This window comes from Aedes albopictus, chromosome 3 (assembly GCF_035046485.1).
Source record: "Aedes albopictus strain Foshan chromosome 3, AalbF5, whole genome shotgun sequence".
Classification (NCBI taxonomy): Eukaryota; Metazoa; Arthropoda; class Insecta; order Diptera; family Culicidae; genus Aedes; species Aedes albopictus.
In genome coordinates, this window is record NC_085138.1 from 400,925,027 (window position 1) to 400,946,796 (window position 21,770).

The 21,770-nt window shown below is 41.1% G+C and overlaps 1 protein-coding gene across 7 annotated transcripts in view; it reads right to left on the reverse strand.

The window, feature by feature from the left end:
• The window catches only part of LOC109408351 (formin-J), a 568,254-nt gene that overhangs the window by 351,083 nt on the left and 195,401 nt on the right, over positions 1-21,770 (reverse strand). For 6 of the 7 annotated variants that reach the window (XM_019681647.3, XM_019681646.3, XM_062856083.1 and 3 more), the window contains exon 2: positions 8,387-9,486. In XM_019681647.3, the coding sequence (XP_019537192.3) occupies positions 8,387-8,407 (21 nt within the window). In that variant the 5' untranslated portion in view covers positions 8,408-9,486. The remainder of the gene's footprint in view (positions 1-8,386; positions 9,487-21,770) is intronic. The other variant, XM_062856082.1, reaches the window with a different exon arrangement.

Here is a 21,770-nt window from a genome sequence, read left to right on the forward strand (position 1 = left end):
ATTGTTATCTCGTGACAAAGTCTGGCCACCCCACGAACATTTGCCCGGAAACCAGTTCATTTAACTTCCTTAGGCTACCCCTCCAAAATCCCCATATACAGGGGATGGCCAAAATGTTTGGGATAGGCAACTTTTTTTCTCCCACAAAAAAATTCAACATGCTGTAACTTTTCATAGAGTGCATCAAAAAATCTCAAATTTTGACTGTTTGTCAACCTATTATATGTGCATCATTGGTACAAATTTGGGCTCGATTGAATAATTTTTCGCGAAGTTAGAACCGTTCGGGTAAAACACCATTATTTAGACAACAAATTTTTGAACTGTCTTATCTCGGAAACCAGTGAACCGAATTGAATGATTTTTTTAACGTTTATCAACAATATATTGATACTTAATACGACGTTATAAAATGTAATATTTTCTCACGGCGAATTAAGTTATACCGCATTAAAATGGTTACCCATATAGAGGAAAATAAGTCAAATTTACAATTGTACCACACAAAAAATACTAAATGAGTTCTTCCTTCAATCTCAATAGCCTCTAATATATCTGATTAGAGATAACTTGAGAACAGAAGTGGAATATCTTTGGATATCAACACTAAAATTTATTGACATTGATGTAAAAAAATACATTTTTTTCGAGAAAAATCCAAAAAGTGTCAATCCATGATAACTTTTTACAACGTTTAAAAAGTATTTATGTTTTAATAGTTTGTGAAGCATTTACATATTGTTAGTGTACGTTCAAAATTTCATTCAATTCGGTTCACTGGTTTCTGAGATATGACACCTCAAAAATGAGTTGTCTGAAAAATAGTGTTTTACGCGAACGGTTCTAACTTTGCGAAATATTAATCAATCGAGCCCAAATTTGTACCAATGATGCACACATAATAGGTTGACAAACAGTCAAAATTTGAGATTTTTTGAAGCGCTCTATGATAAGTTATAGCTTGTTGAACTTTTTTGTTAGAGAAAAAAAGTTGCCTATCCCAAACATTTTGGCCATCCCCTGTATGTCATGTTCAAATATAAAAAGTAATAATAAGGAACGAACTCACCGGGTAATCCTGACCAGCTGGTTTTCTATGTTTGGCTTTGGTCTCAGCATGCAACCGGTCCAACCATATTAAATATGCACTCGTTCACACCACTCGCTGATTCTCCGATCGTCCATCGAAGAATCCGAAAAAAATACATAAGCGAGAATACCCGACGCACTGAAAAACAATCTCTTGGATACTAGCATTTCCGAACTCGGAATAACGACGAACACGAGCACCACGATGCGGGCAATAATGGTCTCTTGCCACCGAGCCATCGTCGATCGTTTACAAAAAAGTGCGAACAAAAAACACAAAGAAAAATACGAAAACGCGGGAACGACGAAATGCGGTAAGTTTCAGCCTCCGCGCCCTGCTTTTCACTGACGACCGACGACCGTTCACTCTTCCATCATCGTTCCACCCAAGTACGAACTAAAAACACAAAGAAAAATGCAAAAACGCGGTAAAGACGAAATGCGGCATGTTTCAGCCTCCGCGCCCTGCTTGTCACTGCTGTAGCTTCTCAAAGAGTGAATAAAAAAAAATCTAAATTTTTGACTGCTTGTCAACCTATTATACTGCCGTTCTACGCATAATTGTCCCATGTTATATGAGATTCCCATATAACATGGGACAATTGGGCGTAGAACGGCAGTATATGTGTATCATAAGTACAAATTTAAGCTCGACTGGAGTGGATAATCTTTCACGAAGTTAGAACCGTTCTGGTAAAACACTATTTTTCAGACAACTAGTTTTTGAGCTGTCATATCTCGGAAACCAGTGAATCGAATTGAATAAAATTTTGAATAAAAAATATTGATACTTGATACAACGCTATAAAATGTATAACTTTCACACGACAAATAAAGTTATACCGGCTTGACATTTTCACCCATATAGAAATAAGTGAAATTTACAATACCACACAAAAATTACTAATTGCGTTCTTCCGTTAATACAAATAAGCTCTAATAAATCTTATTAGAGATAACTGCAGAGCAGAAATAGATAATCTTTGGATGTTAAGACTAAAATTTAATGACACTGATGTAAAAAATTACATTTTTTCGAGAAAGGCCCAAAAAGTGTCAGACCATGTTAACTTTTTTCAACGTACAAAAAGTATCTATGTTTAAATAGCTTGCATCAATATATTGTTAACAAACGTTCAAAATTTCATTCAATTCCGAGGTATGACAGCTCAAAAATTATTTTTTTAAAAATTAGTGTTTTACAAGAACGGTTCTAACTTCGCGAAAGATTAACCAATCGAGTTGAAATTTGTACCACTGATGCACATATAATAGGTTGACAAACAGTCAAAATTTGAGATTTTTTTATCCACTCTATGAAAAGTTATAGCATATTGAACTTTTTTGTGGGAAAAAAAAGTTGCCTATCCCAAACATTTTGGCCACCCCCTGTACAATAACTTTGTAGGACATTTGAAAAATTCTTAAGAACTTCTTGAAAAAGTTAGAACGAAAAAAGTGATGATTACACAAAATGGCTCATATCCTTAAAAATGGAGCATATAGAATACTCTACTCGCATGTTCGGCTAGTTCTCGTGTACTGATATTTCCTACGGCTTCACATATATATGATAAAAATTGAACTGATCACAACAGTGTTGCTTTCAAAAGATGGACTCCTGTCTGTCGAACAACTTTTTCGAACAAACTCAGCTTGTGAAACCATTTTTTCTGGGTTAAGATAATTTAGAACATGGATTTGGGTTTGTTTTAAGCATTGATCATAAATTAACTCAAAAATTACTTTAAATAACATTTCACAATATTTGACAGAAACGCGTATTTTATCACGCTGAAAAAAATTGTAGAAGGTTTAAAAATACACAAAAATATCTACAAAATATGTTTGCTGGAGACATAGACACGCTATCTTGACGTATAAAAAATGAACTTCACCCTCACTTCTAGATGGATTAATCACATTATTGATACACTGAACCTCCAAATTCAACTTTTCAGGTCGAAAATAATTCTGTTCGTGCCTTCGGAAACATTGTGAGTTTCAGAACAGTTACAGTTTGAGGCAGCTTCAGGAGGTTCTAGGGGCGTTCCAGGGGTATTCTAGGAGACTAGGCTAGTTCATCTCGGGACCCATGCTTTACTTCCCTTCCGAAGGAAGAACTCACATTTTGCGAGTTTGTCGGGAGTGGGATTCGATCCCAGGTCCTCGGCGTGATAGTCAAGTGTTCTAACCATCACACCGCTCCACTAAATCGGTCTTCTGCTTAACGTATTGTAATTAACAAATTTCCCCGCAACACCTGTGTACGTTCATCTGAATTTGTATGTTTTAAGGTTAGGATAATAAACTGAAATAGTTTCTGATTACTTACCGTGATTTTAACTGTGGTAAAAAGGTTAATTTATCATCTATTCGTTTGTAAATAATTCTCACTATTCGCTGTAAGTAGAATAGTATTTAAGCCAAAATATTTCAATATTTAGGTATTATTAAGTACAATTACAACTTCATTTGGTTTTCATCACTGAACTAATTTGTTTTGACAGATCTCTCGTATTCTTATTCCTACTCGTACATTGGGCCGTATCACGATATAATTCGGTTGCGATGACATACACCATATGACAGTGTTGGCAGCAACACAGGGAATTTCAAGGGGCTAATGGGTTGTTCCAGAGCAAGTGTTACAGGGGTTTACATAAGGTCTCAAGCGCGTTCCGAAACCCTCTGAAACGACTTGAAACCCCTCTGGCACTCCTTCGAAAACTCTCTTGAAAGCACCCTGAAACGCTTTGAAACGTCTTGACACGCCTTAAACTTCCGCCAAACACCCATGAAGCAATTCCTTAAAACCCCTCTGGAAAATCCCTAAAAAGTCTGAAAACGATTTTCAATCTCTCTAAAACACTCTAAAACCTCATTGAGAACATCCTAAAACATTTTCCATATCCTCCTAGAAATTCCAGAAACCATCCAAAACACCTTAACATTCCTTGAAACTCTTAGAACCCTTGAAATTTCAGTTAAATTCCGCTAAAATCCTCTTAAGCCATCTAATATGTCTTCAAACGGCTTGGAATTCCTCTGAAACTTTTATTAGATCTCTCTGAATTACCCCTTCCTTCTTACGACTTTACACCACTATGACAAGAAAGCGTTTCAAAAAAAAAATTGCTTGAACAAAAGTTATTGCATATAAGCCAAATTTTTCAAAATCAACGAAACAAATAGTAATAATTCAATTTCAATACTTCCTCTGTCGAAACAAAGTAGTTGTCTGTTGCATTTACCTAATAAGCTAACAATCATGTCCTAAAAGTACATGATGGCAAAGGGCTCCAGGGAGGAATCACAGCGCCCGCCACCCCGAATTTATATCGTCGGTGATGCAATCGAGGCGGTTGAAGAATTCCTCTGACAATGACACTAGCAGGAAAATTCAGAGGCGCATTGTGGCAGGAAATCGAGACCGGTTATTCTCTATGGGCACGAAATATGGACCCTATGTGCAGAGGACCAACGCCCCCTTGGAGTTTTCGGACAGAAGGTGTTGCGTACCATCTACAGCGGAGTGCAGATGGAAGACGGACTTGGAGAAGGCGAATGAACCACGAGCTGCATCAGCTGCTGAGAGAATCAACCATCGTCCAAACCGCGAAAATCGGGAGGCTACGGTGGACAGGTCACGTCATCAGGATGCCGGATAGCAACCCGACTAAAATTGTTCTCGAGAGTCATCCGACCGGTACAAGAAGACGTGGAGTGCAGCAAGCTAGGTCCTAGACAACAAGTAATCGTATAAGATGATGCATAAGATGATAAAGTGAAGGCCATGTAAGTGCATGCCTCCATTTAGGCGCATATCGCCTCCACTTTAACATCTTATGCAACATCCCAAGTAACAATTTGTATCCTTTCTGCTCTTCGACATTATTTATTGAGGTTTTGTCATGGATTTGCTAAGCCCTTTAAGGTTTGGTAATGCAGTCTAAATTGCCAAGCAGCTTTAACGATACAAGCAACTTTAAAACAATTTGTAGATATCTAGAAATTCATTGAATAAAACTTATTTGCTTGCCTTTTCGCTAAGAAAAATATTCACTGTAACCGAGCTGTAAAGAGCGTATAAAAACTTGGTTTAAAAGCCTATTTCTTAGCCGCAGGCATAACACGTCTTATCAGCTTTAAAACCTGATAGATCACATAAAGTCGTAATAAAGTCATCTTAAACCTTTTTGGAATAACCACTGGAAGCATTAAAGCTAGCTAAGGACCTAGCAATGCGATCATATTTTGACCGATAGATTTATGCCACACAAACAGAAAAGGAAACAACTTTGTTTTATTCTATTTGAAGTAAATCTGATGGGAAAATCTCTGGCGGGCTTAATTTTCACAGCTAGGCGGCCAAACTAAACTTGCAATGCGCTTTTGTGACCGGGATTTCAGAAGCAACCGATGGGTGGTAGGGATGGCATCATTTGCTCTGGCTCCGGCATCATGGTAGTACACTTTTATGTGAGAAAATCCAGATGCAACCGGTGTACGAAAATCCTTATTGATTTGCACTGTATATTTAACATGCGAGCAAATAAAACAACTTAGAAAATGAAACACCACTGAAAATTTTGCGAAAATGGTTTGTTTACCTTTCGCAGCAGCAGCGACTGCTTAAGAGCATACAGTCTGAGTCCACATTTTATAAAACCTATTTGTGTTTGAGTAGTGCACAAATGTATGCGTTAAGAATAAGTAGGTATACACTAGTCTTCGCACCGTATTCATAAAGTACAGCAAGTCTAGAACATGTTGCTTTTGCACCTAACTGATCTTAAACAATCTCAAACAAAACTAGGAGGGTTTAACATGACGGCATACATATTTTTCAACACGATGATCAATTCCTGCTTGGAAATTATGTTCGCCATGTTGATGTTTGGAGTGTGATTCGAATGCATAGTTTAGCAAGCTGGATTAAAATTGTTATTTTTAGAATGCCCAAATCCTCAAAATGGCGTGGCGCTTTGCCTTATTCAGAAGTATTTTAATGCATTACACCGGCAATCTTTTTTGGCATGAATTTATATGTCATAGCAACAGAGATTTCCTCCGTGAAAATTGAAAACTAAATATTATTGACATGGATGACCGACATAATTGTCGTTTTTTTTTATTATCAATAATTTGCAATCGCACTGCCAGTTTATGTGATGATACTTGTTTTAGATTAACTTTAAGACTTTGGCTTTAATAGTTCTTTTAAGATGTTTTTTGAACTTTTAAACGGCTTATTTGTTTTCTTGCAACCTACAAACAGATCTTATCTATGCTGTGTAGTATACTACAAGCATATACCATAAAACCAAGTAGCATGTTCAACGTTTTAAGCAATGGTTTTAACAACCTCCTGTAGGGTGGGCCCTTTCGGGTTTAATAGGGTTTTATAATGCGTTTATTATATATTACAGGACCCATATAGCCGAGGCGGTAAACGCACGGGTATTCAGCATGACCATGCTGAGGGTGACGGGTTCGATTCCCGGTCGGTCCAGGATCTTTTCGTAAAGGAAATTTCCTTGACTTCCTTGGGCATAGAGTATCTTCGTGCCTGCCACACGATATACACATGCAAAATGGTCATTGGCAGAGGAAGCTCTCAGTTAATAACTGTGGAAGTGCTCATAGAACACTAAGCTGAGAAGCAGGCTTTGTCCCAGTGAGGACGTTACGCCAAGAAGAAGAAGAAGAATGCGTTTATTAGAGCTGTTAAACCCACTAAGCTCTAAAACAAGTTTTAACGGTTAGATTATAACAACAACTTGTATTCTATAAGAAAACTAAAAATGTTACTTGGGATCTCATACGATCACTGGCTGACTGGGGTGGGTCGACCAAGTGGAGGACGATCTGCGGACCCTACGCAGAATGTGGAACTATTGATTCTTCCTATCATCTCTTTAGAAATTCCGACTATGATTCCTCCAGTTATTCCTACTATAATCCCTCCAGGAATTTTTTTTGAAACTTTTTCTGGGAATGCTATAAATACTCCTTTTGTTATTGCTCCAGATATTACATAAGGAGTATTTCCAGAAATTCCTCAAATGTTTCTCCGATTTTTCCAAAGGATACTTCAGGAATTTTTCCGGTGATTCATACAGTGAATTTTTCCAAGAAGGACTATCTTCTTGAATTCTACTAAGGATTCATTGAAGAATTCCTCTAAGTATATCTTCAGAAATTCTTTTTGGAATTCTTTCGAGGATTCTTCCAGTAATTCCTCAAGGAATCAGACAAAATCGAGTCATCATTGTGCTGTTTGAAATAGACAGGTCTATCTATATAATACACAATTTCCTGAATGGCTTAGCCCCACGGAACAAGGTGTCTGTTTAAATACTTTATTAAGGTGAATATATAACGAAGCCACACCTCGAATTTTCAAGAGCACAAATCTGAGGAACCAAAAGATGGATTGCGCTGAAAAGTTGATCGATTGGTGACCCGCTGGTGGTGACCAATCGATCAACTTTTCAGCGCAAACCAACTATCGGTTCTTCAGATTTGTGCTTTTGAAAATTCGAGGTATGGCTTCGTTATATTCACCTTAAAGGAGTCTGTGTTTGATCCCTGGAACGATTCACGATTTCCTATTTCTTGGATTTCTCCTTTGTTTTTAGTAGAATGAAAATGGGAACCACATGCCTCATAAGGGAACCAATACCCTACTTATCTAGAACGCTAGATAAAAATATCATTTTTTTACAGTATACGCTAGTAGATTTGAAGCCCACTATGTCAAGAAATTCGGAGTTGAGCTAGAACATCCGCTCTACTCAGTTTTTGACTCGGCTCAGCAATATTTTAGTTCATATTGATATAATAAAATATGAAGCTTAACCGTCCTAGGATATTAGGATTTCGCACCATGATGGCGTAATGCACATTCAGCGTGTCTGTCTGGGTCATATTGACCCCAACATCTTAATAGGGTTAAATATAGAAGTTGAAAGCCAAAACACTGCGAAATCATCTGTTTCTTTTCAATGACACTTATATTATCTCAGCTATCTCAACGTCATTAAATATCTAAAGGTGAAATAAAATAAACATGGTGAAGCCATATTATTTACATACCATTAACCTTATTGATCCAATAAACTATTACAGTTCCCATAAATCATGTCATTATGTAATTTCCCTTCTCTGAATAATCAAGTCAAACATTATGATTATCAAAATGATACTGGCATGCCGCCAATAACTTCAACGCAATCGCCAACAACGAACCCCACAAGCATAAAACATGTGAAACAAAAACTCCGTCACTCACCTTTTTGCTTCCGTTGCCCATGGGCGCCCAAACTCGTTCGGTCCTCGACGTCTGCGCGCAGATCTTCTCCTACTGCTGCTCTGCGGGACTCTTCTTCGCGTTAGCAAATTTTCCGAATACACTGTTTCGTCACTGTTATGACCACACCGCTTCCGAATCAGCAGAACACCACCGGTTTGTCTCTATCTACGACGCGTCCGTTCGTCAGTTTCATGTTTCACCGGGGGTTTCCGCCGTCTGATGGAAATGACCTCGAACGGTCAAACGTCCAGGCTATCCGACGACCGAAAACTATCGCACTTTTGAATGTTTTGATTTAATTTTGCTCCGGCTCCGGATTCCTAAATGATAATTTTCGCCACCGAAGCGCCCAATTTGCAAGTCAAATGGCATTCACTGGGGCGCGCGGCGTCTCTTTCCGGCTGATTAACTCACTTACTCACTCGCTCGCCCATCGATTATACAATTTTTCTACCGAAACTTGAAAAACGAAACACACATAGAAATGAAAAAAAAAACTGCACACGACTCCTAGAAAAATGGCGCCACGGTCGCCGCCGGTCCAGAGCCGACGAGAGACACGCGAACGGCCGGCGCAGAAATGCGGTAATTCGATTGTGTCACTTTTTCCGGCACTCGGCCACTGGAACTTGGCTTCTTTCTGTTCAGTAGGTAGATATGCTTGCGCGATGACTTTTTGCTCTCTTTCTTCTCGCTCGCAACGTTTGTCGTTCGATCGTCGTTCGTTTGACTCACTTTCAATTTCAAATCACTCCTCCGCGCGCCGGCTGATCGATCGACGACGATCGCGCGGCTTTCACACGAATATGCTGCTGAGACTGAAGACTGCGCAGGCCAAGAGGGACTTGGTTCGATCGCGCGAAGAGCGGAGAGAGCGAGATGATGATCACTGCTGGACTGGACGATGAATTCGGGATGCCACTCGCGCGCCGCACGATTCTCACACTACTTATTCTTCTTCGTTTTCTCAATCACAACCCGCAACGGATTTTGTATGCTGATCGGTGTTCCCATGGAGGGTTGTGCTACTTGACTCTTCACTTCTTGCTGCTGACGTCTCCGCACAACTGTAACAACACCTGAAAAAGTGGAATGTGAGGAGTAGGTTTCATAGGTTTCAGTTTTTGTTCTTCATTTCACAGCCTTTTTTTCGGTCACCAGGGCAGTGCGTGACTCTTTTCTGCGCTAGTGAGCTGCTGCAATTGAACGGGTTAAATGGTCCACTACTGAACTACAACTGGTTGAGGCTGTTGGTTGGTGATTGTATAGCGAAAAATATAAACACTTATCGCACATAAATTTAGCAATTGAGCACGATGTTGACCTTCCATTGCGGTACTGGTTGTGTGTCCTACTGTGATGTCCAGAAGCGTGGCTGTTTCTGGTAATTTATGCTACACTTGATCGACCTATGCCACTTTGAATGGTTTGAGTTTTGTTTAGTAACAAACAGCATGGGTTCTAGACTGTATGTGATGAAAATTATGCAAAAATATTTTTTGTCCTCCCCAATTATTTTGTCTATCTCGTGCATGTTTCTCGGCCATACGGGTCATGTTGATCTTATCACCATCGATCATTTACATTTGCTTATGTGGCTTTTGCTTCTCTGGAAGGGGAGCCAACGAATACAGAAGAATCCCTAGATAATTTTCAAAAACAACATCTCTGGAGAGAGTATAGACTGTTTCAGAAATTATAAATACACTAACGATAACCTGCCATTTCAATTTGAGCACAATATCCAAAAATGTTTCTTCTAGCTCTTATAGTAAACATGCTAACGAAGCAAATAATAGAAATTTTGTTGATGTTTCTGGTAAAAGTTAAAAAATAGGGCTCTGTAAACTAGATGATTAAAATTTGAAGTTGCACAAAGTGGTCAAAAAATGTAGCATAGTAGAAAAGAAAAAAATCTCACAGATAGGGAATCGCGCCACTTGGGCAGTGGCTTCTATATTCGTCTGTTTTCCACTATAACTCAGTCAAATTTGAACCAATTGACACAATTTTTGGAATGCAGTGAGATAGGTATAGTATCTATCCGTGTACAACATTTCAAGTCAATTGGTTCAAAATTGACTGAGCTATAGTGACAAACAGACGAATATAGAAGCCACCACCCAAGTGGCGCGATGCCCTAAAATATTTAATTTCTAAACAAAATAAAAATTGCTGTATCGATAATAAAAGATATTTCTCAATTGGTAAGATTATTTTTTACTAGAATATTAGATCAAGAACCACCATTACGGCCCTTCTCAAAACAATTTTTTTTGTTTCAAATTTCTCAACAACACCAGTAGCAACAAACGTTAAGCAAACGAATGTCTTAATTACTGTTTACTGCATTCGTTTTTATGGTATGACAAGCTTTGCCATCTGAAGGATCGAATGAGCTGAAAAAATAAGTTTGTTTTGATTAATTGCGTTCAGGAAAGCTAAGAAACTGTGTGGTAGTTCTTATGTTCCGTAGAAAACCTTAAAAAATGAGAAACTTGATCTCCGAAAAAATGTTTTGGAAATGCCTTTATCGATTTTTCCCAAATTTTGATCAAGGCATTCCTTAGACAACTTGTTGAGACAGCGAATGTGATAAAAATTTAGATAATTTTTGGTATTTAGTGATAAAAAAATGTTGAAATCATTCAAAAACACCTTTGTACAAATGCAAATTTGAAAAAATAAGTTATTTGTTAGAGAACTCGACTGTTCTTTAAAATATCAAGACAATAAAAGGAAATATAAAAATATGGAGTACAATATGCTATACTCTGAAAGAAGTTGGTAAAAATCATTAGAACAGTTCATTTAATTTAATAAACAAAGTGAATTTATAATTTCTGAAACAGTCTATACGAGATTCCCTAGAAAAAAAAATCGAGAGGAATCCCGAAGATACCCCTGAAGGAAAGCCCTTGCAAAATCCAGAATAAATCATGCAAGATGAATACCTGAAACATACCGGAATTTCGGAAAAAAAAAAAAGTCAGGCAAATACTCTGATGGAACCACAGGAGTAAGCATGAGTTATCCTCAAAAGAGTTTCAGGAGAGGAATCTCCGAAAAAAAATCCTTGGAGTAAAAGCCTGAAAAAATATCTGCAGGATTCGGAAGAGATCTCTTGGTGAATAATGGAAAGCCCTGAAAGAGCGAGAGGTGTGATAATTTGAGGAATCTTGCGAAACATTCCTGATGGATATCTTTTTGATAATTCTCAGTCTCTAAAGTAATTTATGGAGGAATCCTAAAAGAAATAGTGGAGATTTCCGAGGAAGAACTCTTGGAGGATAACATGCAGGGATACTGAGAACAATCTAGAGAATACTCTGGAAAATCCTTGGGAATATCTGGAGGAATCAACGGAAGAATTTCGAAACGAATCTCAGGAGAATTCGTGAGAGGAAAAAATCACAAGATTAATCTTGGACAGAATCTCGGGATAAATCCCGGTATAAATATGTGGAGAAGGTTCTGGGCAAATCTCTTGAAGAATCCTGAGGGAAATCCGCAGAAAAGCTTTAGGAGGGTTCCTTGGGAAATTCCAGAAGGAATCTGTGAGGAAGGGGGAAAGTTGTAGAGTTCAATGAGGGAAATCTAGATAGAATTCATGGGAGAGTTCCAGACGACGGATTAATTCTCTGGAGGAATAAATGAAATAATAATTTCAAAAGTCTGAGATAAATCCCTGGGTAAATACCCAAACAAGTAATGGAAAGAATGTAGAAAAAATCAAATAACTATTAAACAAAAAGAAAAAAATATCGCTTTTGAAATGTAGTACTAGATTTTTTTACGTTCATAGTTCTAGTAATACAATTTTTGATACAAGTACTCAAATGCTCATACTGGTTGCAAAAGTTCGTAATAGTTTATTGGTGTGAAGTTAATTTACTTCATGTTAGTTCATGTTCACCCTTCCACTATACACACTTAATATAAATCACCGACTTTGGTAATATTTTACAGAAATCTAAACCATTAAGTTTGTTTTACAGGAAACAAATCGTTGAAGCTTGCAACTTTTACCAAACTTCGTTAGAGTTTGACAGATAAGCGATAAGATTTTACAGAAATTTGACAACTTTTTACAGAATTGCGTTAAAAATCCGTTAACGAACGCTTAGTAGTTAAGATTTCTTTAAAAAAAAAAAATACCGAACGCGACTAGCTGTGCAGTCACAAAATGTGTTTCTTTCTATTTATGGCATTACATACCAACTGCAACACGGACTGATTCTCAGCTTTTGTATACAGTGTATTTTATGAACACTTCCACAACTGTTCACTAGGAGCTTTACTTTCCAGCGTTACTGAAGTTGTCAAAATACATTGTGGGTTAACTATGGTGGTAAGTGGTACACAAAATACTTGAAATATATAAACTCACGAACGAATCGACAATGATATTTCATAAAGGCTTAACTGACTTGATCGATTTCTCTTCGTCGACTCTCTCTTTCGCTAAAAAAACTTGATCAAAACAAACAAAATCATCATATTCTTTTTGTTTCTATAGCAAGAGGTACTCGCATTGGCAGAGCCAGCATTTTCTTTTTTTTTCACTCACTCTCCTAAACATACACGAGAAGGAGAAAGATAGAAGAGGGAGCAGCTTGCCTCCTCTTTCATCTCGCTCTTTCTCGTGTATGTTTAAGAGAGTGAGTAAGAAAAAAGAAAAAGCTGGCTCCGCTAATGGGTACTCGTCTTCTTCGTATTTCAACCAAAACATCTAAGTGGAAAAAGTAACGAAATTCAACTAAAAAATAAGAAACTCGATAAAGTACTGCTTTTTCATAACCTATGAGAATATCAACACGATCGAAATAAAACCATTCTAGAGGGCCGTCTTGCAATGACCATAACAATGGTCCATGGTCCACTGCACGAATTTTTGCTGGCCTGCTTACTCTCAGCGAAAATTTGACGCTCAAACGTCCTCAAACGTGCCGACACCTCTCAAACGTCAAATTTCGTGTGAGAGTAAGTAGGCCAGTAACAATTCGTGCAGTGGTCCATTGCACCAATTCATGCTGGCCTGCTTACTCTCACAGAAAATTTGACGTTTGAGTGGTGCCGACACCGCTCTAATGCCATATTTCTTCAAGCTATCTGTTATGGGTGTTGATGTGCGTGGGTGGATGCAGATGGGCCCTACAGAGACAGAAACATGTTTGTTTACAAAAAGCAGATAGGCCCTTTTCAAATGTTCGTCTAGAAATGACGATTCTTATTCCAAAAGGTCCAAAAATTACATCAAAATAGCTAGAAAGACATTTTTTTGCAAAACTCCGCTACTGCATAACGAAATTGATACAGTTTTTGTTGACGAGTATCTGACCCGGAAGAACAGGGAGCGGTACAGGATGGCAAGAGCAGAAGAGAAACGAATCCACCGCAGAAAAAAAACGGCAACACGAAGAGACTGTTATTGCTGAAGCGCAGGAAAGTATGGACAGGAACGATATGCGGAGGTTTTATGCAACTGTCAATGGCGCGCGGCACAAGACTGCGCTAGTGCCCGCCATGTGCAATGACTGGGAAGGAAATTTGCTGACAGACAAAACAACGGTGGCAGCCAGGTGGAAGGAGCACTTCGAAGATTTGTTGAATGGTAGAAGCGAAAGAGCACCCAGGAACAGGATTAATATAATGGATGACGGTCAAGCAGTGGAACCACCAACACTGGATGAGGATAAAAAAACCCTTAAAAAGCTGAAAAACAGCAAGTCTGCTGGGAAGGACAAGATCCCGGTCGAACTTCTTAAGCATGGAAGCGAGCAGCTACATCAATCAATCCAGCAGATTATTATAAAGATTTAGGAGGATGACGAATTGCCCACCACCCAAGCAATTAAAAGTTCGGATAAAATAGCATGTTTGGGCTTAATCAGCTATTCTAAGGAAGATGAATAGCATTCTATTTAGCTCACATTTTAAGTAATTAACCGAACTTGAGTTCACAAAAAGTACTCTTGTGTCGCTGAAAGGAACGCTATTCAGCTTAAAAATAAGCTTCGAAAAAATGAAAAAAAATGTGGTATGTCCTCAAAAGTAATTTATTATTAAGAGACATTAGTTCATGTGGAATCCAAAGTGACTAATACCTTGAAATAATGTTTGATGTTTTTTATTCACTGAGATTTGAACTCGGGTTTTCCTCATTGAAAGCCGGTGCCTAACCACTACTCCATGTATGTGTTGTTAGGCACTGTGGGATTTTACTCAATGTGCTGATATCATTTAGTAGAGCTCAATCAGGTTCGCGTGTGAACTTTCTCTGAACTTGGAATACTTTTTGAAGTCGAAAGTTCGAAAGAAGTTCACGTGGAACTTCTTATGAACTTGCACAGTTTGACACTTCAGTTTGTTGTGGTTCGCAGTGCAAAGCAATAAATTAGGACCAGTGTATCGACTTTCAGAAAAGATTATAAGTTTCCAGCTTGGTTTACAGTGACTACGATCGTGTCGATTACCGGCGCGCTGCAGCGACAAGTGAGACGGGGTTGGAAACATCCAGCAAATCTGGAAAAAATATGCACAGTCAAAAAAAAACTCCGGCGGAATCCGAGGTGGAACAATTGTCCGCTGCGAGGCAGCTTTTGAGCCACACAATACGGATGCTTTGCGTTGATTACAAGTAAGTACGTTGAAATATTATAGTGAAACAAAGTGTACTTGTGAAATTAACACAAGCTGTAGCTGTTGAGCACGATTTCCGAGTGATTTATTTGAATGAGAACTTCTCCCCAGCTCCGCTGTCGCCGAAGTTCAAGTGAAGTTCACTTTTGGTTCGGTTAATATTTATCTGAACTTGGAATAGTAAGTTCAAAACAAGTACGAAACAAGTTCGAAACAGAACTTTTTAAGTTGTTGGAATATGTTCAACTGAACTTTATTTGAGCTTTAGAGGCACGCAAAAGTTCAACATGAGTCCGGTTAAATTTTAAATGAACTCTGCTCAAAAGTTCAAAGTAAGTTTTTTCTGGACCTCTTTTCTACTTTAATGTCGTTTTGAAGAGAAGTCAAAAGCTTGTACATGTGCTTCCAAGTTCATAAACAATACATGAGTAACTTTTTGGAGAATGAGTTCATCGACCAACCAAACTTGAACTTCTGAGTTCGTTCTTCAAGTGGAATCCGAACTTTTGGTTGCTTGGGCAGCTAGTTGGATGGCCTCATATGCCCAATCTACAAGAAAGGGCACAGACTGGAGTGTGCCAATTACAGAAGGAGTAGCCTTTTAAATTCAGCGTATTAGATACTGTCGCGTGTCCTGTTCAACAGACTGCGACCTCTTGAGGAGTCCTTCGTCGGCGAATACCAGGCTGGTTTTCGTGACGGCCGATCAACGACGGATCAAATGTTTATCCTGCGGATGATCCTAAATAAATTTCCTGAATGTAACTTGCAGACTCACCATCTGTTCATTGATTCTAAAGCAGCGTACGATTCAATGAAAAGAAATAAGCTTTGGCAGATAATGTCAGAACATGGTTTTCCGGCGAAACTAATTAGGCTGATACGCGCAACGCTGGATTGATCAAAATCAAGTATTCGGATCGTGGACAAAGTGTCTACGTCGTTTGTGACCTTGGATGGATTGAAGCAGGGGGATGCTCTTTCAAATGTATTGTTCAACATTGCACTCGAATGAGCGATTAGGAGATCAGGCGTGTAGAAGAATGGCTCTATCATCACACGGTCGCACATACATACATACATTTATTTGTTCCACATCATTAAGACAAGACATAATCAACAATAGTACGCCACAATACTCGGTTTGTGGCTGCCGCTCTCCATCCTCGGTCACGCCCAATGCTCGCCAAGTCACGCTCCACCTGGTCCGCCCATCGTGCTCTCTGCGCTCCACGCCTTCTTGTGCCAACCGGATCCGTTGCAAACACCAGCTTTGCAGGGTTGTTGTCCGGCATTCTTGCAACATGCCCTGCCCACCGTATCCTTCCGGCTTTGGCCACCTTCTGGATGCTGGGTTCGCCGTAAAGTGCAGCGAGCTCGTGGTTCATCCTTCTCCGCCACACACCGTTCTCCTGCACACCGCCGAAGATCGTTCTTAGCACGCGTCGCTCGAAAACTCCGAGTGCTTGTAGGTCCTCCTCGAGCATGGTCCATGTCTCGTGCCCGTAGAGGATTACCGGTCTTATTAACGTTTTGTACATGGTGCATTTGGTGCGTGGGTGAATCTTTTTCGACCGCAGTTTCTTCTGGAGCCCGTAGTAGGCCCGACTTCCGCTGATGATGCGCCTCCGAATTTCACGGCTCACGTTGTTGTCAGCCGTCAGTAAGGATCCGAGGTAGACGAATTCCTCCACCACCTCAAAAGTATCCCCGTCTATCGTAACATTACTACCCAGACGGATCCGGTCGTGTTCGGTTCCGCCTACCAGCATGTACTTTGTTTTTGAGGCATTCACCACCAGTCCGACCTTTGCTGCTTCGCGTTTCAGGCGGGTGTACAGTTCTGCCACCGTTCCAAATGTTCTAGCGATAATGTCCATGTCGTCCGCAAAGCACACAAATTGACCGGATTTTGTGAAAATCGTTCCCCGGCTGTTGAGCCCGGCTCGTCGCATCACACCTTCCAGCGCAATGTTGAAGAGTAGACATGAGAGTCCGTCACCTTGTCGCAGTCCCCGGCGAGATACGAATGAACTGGATAGTTCACCCGAAACCCTTACGCAGTTTTGCACACCGTCCATCGTTGCTTTAATCAGTCTAGTCAGCTTCCCAGGAAAGCCGTTTTCGTCCATGATTCTCCATAGCTCTGCGCGGTCGATACTATCGTATGCCGCTTTGAAGTCGATGAACAGGTGGTGCGTTGGGACCTGGTATTCACGGCATTTCTGGAGGATTTGCCGTACGGTAAAGATCTGGTCCGTTGTCGACCGGCCGTCGATGAAGCCGGCTTGATAACTTCCCACGAACTCATTTGTTTTAGGTGACAGACGACGGAAGATGATCTGGGATAGCACTTTGTAGGCAGCATTCAAAATAGTGATCGCCCTGAAGTTCTCACATTCCAAATGGTCGCCTTTCTTGTGAATGGGGCAGATTACCCCTTCCTTCCACTCCTCCGGTAGCTGTTCGATTTCCCAGATCCTGACTATCAGCCGATGCAGACAGGTAGCCAACTTTTCTGGGCCCATCTTGATGAGTTCAGCTGCGATACCATCCTTACCAGCTGCTTTGTTGGTTTTGAGCTGGTGAATGGCATCCTTAACTTCCCTCAGCGTGGGAGTTGGTTCATTTCCGTCCTCCGCTGCACTGGCGTCGTCGTTCCTTCCGTTGCCGTGGGCTCCCGTGCCTACGTTCTCCACGCCGTTCAGGTGCTGATCGAAGTGCTGCTTCCACCTTTCGATCACCTCACGTCCGTCCGTCAAGAGGCCTCCGTCTTTATCCCTGCATATTTCGGCTCGCGGCACGAAGCCGTTGCGGGATGCGTTGAGTTTCTGATAGAACTTCCGTGTTTCTTGGGAACGGCAAAGCAGTTCCATTTCTTCACACTCCGCTTCTTCCAGGCGGCGCTTTTTCTCCCGAAAGAGGCGGGTCTGCTGTTTCCGCTTCTGTTTGTAACGTTCCACGTTCTGTCGAGTCCCTTGCTGCAGCATTACCGCCCTCGCTGCGTTCTTCTCCTCCAAAACCGTTCTGCACTCTTCGTCGAACCATTCGTTTCGTCGATTCCGTTCCACGTACCCGATGGTGCTCTCGGCTGCGTCGTTGATAGCTGCTTTCACTGTACTCCAGCAGTCCTCTAGAGGGGCCTCATCGAGCTCGCCCTCGTCTGGCAACGCGGCTTCGAGATTCTGCGCGTATGCTGAGGCGACATCCGGTTGCTTCAGTCGCTCTAGGTTGTACCGTGGCGGTCGCCGGTACCGTACATTGTTGATGACGGAGAGTTTTGGGCGCAGTTTGACCATCACCAGATAGTGGTCGGAGTCGATATTGGCGCCACGATAGGTCCTGACGTCGATAATGTCGGAGAAGTGCCGTCCGTCAATCAGAACGTGGTCGATTTGAGATTCCGTCTGCTGTGGTGATCTCCAGGTGTAACGATAAGGGAGGCTGTGTTGGAAAAAGGTGCTACGTATGGCCATATTTTTGGAGGCGGCGAAATCAATGAGTCGTAGGCCGTTTTCGTTCGTTTGCTGGTGGGCGCTAAACTTACCAATCGTCGGTCTGAATTCCTCCTCCTGGCCTACCTGAGCGTTCAAATCTCCTATGATGATCTTGACGTCGTGGCTTGGGCAGCGGTCGTACTCGCGTTCGAGCTGCGCGTAAAATGCGTCCTTGTCATCATCAGTACTTCCGGAGTGTGGGCTGTGCACGTTTATTATGCTGAAGTTGAAGAAACGGCCCTTGATCCTCAACCTGCACATTCTTTCGTCGATCGGCCACCAACCGATCACGCGCCTCTGCATATCACCCATCACGATGAAAGCTGTTCCCAGCTCGCGTGTGTTGCCGCAGCTCTGGTAGATGGTATGATTACCTCTAAACGTTCGCACCATGGATCCTGTCCAACACACCTCCTGCAGCGCTACGATGCCGAACCCGCGGTCCTTCAGTAGATCGGCGAGTATGCGGGTGCTCCCAATGAAGTTGAGAGATCGGCAGTTCCACGTACCGAGTTTCCAATCGCAAGTCCTTTTTGTTCGCTGGGGTCGTTGCCGTTGGTCTCGGTTCGTATTATTCTGTTGCTGATTTTCCGTTACAATGGGTTTTTACGGCTGGCTCGTAGGGCCTGACACCAACCCCCTACTTTCCGGAGGACCATAGTGCACAGTTGAGCTTAGAGTCCTTCCCTGGCACTCGGACGTAGATCAGCCGCCCCTAACATGGGGATCAGACGCTGTTGTGAGCCGCTCCTCCTGGAGAACAGACGCTCAGGTTTGCCGAAGCAAACCCCCCCCTTCCCTGTCAGCCTACGACCAAAGGTCCCACCGGGGTTGGTTACCCGATCTTCCCTAAGGTTGCTCATAGTTTCCGGCCGGTACCGCGTGGAGGTAGGGATAGGAGTTGCTGGGCAGAGGCTAGTGGATCACAATGGGATCTGAATTGCGCAGCATACCCAGCCTTTACCGTGCCACGGTCGCACATGCTCCTCGATTTTGCGGACGATATTGATCTCATCGGCATCGATCAAAGGACAGTGGAGGAAGCTTATGCTCCTCTGAAGAGAGAGACAGCGAGGATAGGCTTGACGATTAACTCTACGAAGTACGAAGTACATGATAGCGTTTAGAGACAGAAGCCACTAGGCCGGTGTTAGTGCTGAGGTAGTGATTGATGGGGTTGTGTTTGAAGTTGTTGAAGAATTTGTTTATCTTGGAACACTTGTGACATGTGACAATGACATAATTCGCTCTGTATAAGACTCTGATTCGTCCGGTTGCCTTCTACGGTCACGAAGCGTGGACGTTAAATGAGGTAGACCGAAAAGCTTTTGGAGTTTTTGAGTGCAAAGTGCTGCGGACAATTCTGGTGTTGTACCAAGTGTACGAAGATGCGAATATTGTGAAACGTACAAAATACGACAGACTTCAGTGGGCTGGGCACGTTGTGCGAAGGTCAGAAGAAAGAATAGCGAAAACAATATTCAGCAGTGAACCCGGTCCAAGTAACCAAAAGTTCAGATAAAATGGTACTTTAAAAGCTAAGCAGCTTGTTGGAGGTTGCTCTTTAGCTTTCTAAGCAGCTTCATTTTTAAGTAGTTTCGGAACTTGAAAGATCACATAAGGAAGCCTTCTAAGCAGCTTCTGACGGAACTTCCTTAAAATGAATGTGAAAACAAAAATGTACTTTTCAGATTCATCACAACTTGTTGTTGCTTGATGAGGAAACATGCTCTAACTTACTTTACATACTTATGCATATGGCACTCCTATGAACCTATTGAACCGGGACCTCCTGCGTGATAAGCTGTCGTCATACTGTTGCGCTGCCACAGATACAGAATATGGATAAGTTAACTTCGCTACTGTACAAGTGTGCAAACCTAGATGTCAACAGAGGATTAATTCGGGTCAGATTTCATCCGCTTTGCACTTCACCGCAATTGTGGTGTCGGGGTAGAGTAGGGCTCTAACGCAGCGACTACCGGTTCGAATCTGGTGGGTGTCATATTTTTTTCTCATTTGCCCTTCATGTTCATTGATTTGGTGATTTCAATTTAGTTGGCTATTAATTTTTTTCTTATAATGATGTTTTTGTTTAAATGATAAAAAATAAATCCTTAGAACATCAAGCTACTGAAATGAACTTCAAGGAACTAGATAGTTCCAACAAAGTTCCGAGTAGCATCTTAAGCAGCTTTCAAGTTCCACAAAGTTCAGATAAAGCTCCGGATGGAACTTCCTGGCTGCTTAAGAGGCTAACAATGAGCCTTGCTGGAACTTTCGTGCGAAGTTCCAGCAAGGCTCATTGTTAACCTATTAAGCAGCTAGAAAGTTCCATTCGGTTACTTGGTAGCCAACAAGGTAAGGTAGGTATCTGACCTGGTAATGTGACCAACCTCCAACCCATACAGGTTTGCATGGGTTCTTAGCTCGTACGCAGAGAAAGATCCACTGCAAACTTTTGCCCCGTATTACTCTACTAAAGCTCCCTGGAGAAATCTCTAGTGAAATCCCACGATGACTATCGCAAGGAATTCAGAAATTAATTCTTGACGATATTCATGAAAAATTCCTGACGGAAAATGGTGAACGAATACTTGTAGATATCCCCGTACTGAGATAAAAACTCCTAAAAAATTCCTCAGAGAAGAATCCCGGGGAAGTCTCGAGATAAGTTTCAAAAAAAGTCCTAGGATGAAACCAAATATAATCCCGACATGAATTCCATAAAAAGATCGTGGGAGAAATCGTTGAAAAAATTAAAAAGAAATTCTTTCGATTACAAAGCCGTGAATGCACGCTCGTTGTGTCTAAAACCGTTATTAACAAAATAAAATACCCATCCAAGCGGTACCCACCATTCGAAAGATATAGTATCCGGGTATCATCTCTGAAATTTTGGAAATGTTTCATCGAGGGAATTGATAGTTTGAGCGATTTGAAATTTTAGGGCGATTTTCACTGAAATTCTCTTTAAACTATTAATATTCAATCGTGGTTGTATCACGATTGTGGCCATCGACCTGTCCATCATAAATTTGGAATTCAACATTCAAATTTTTAGGAAATTGGTACAAACTTTGCAATCAGCTTGGTATATGATGTCAAAGGACATCTAGCGGATCTGTGTTGGAAATGATACATACTGGAAAATCTCTTGGTGTGTTCGGAGAGCAAGCTACTGAGAGCGTTCCCAGCAAACATGGGAGAGATATCGTACGCTC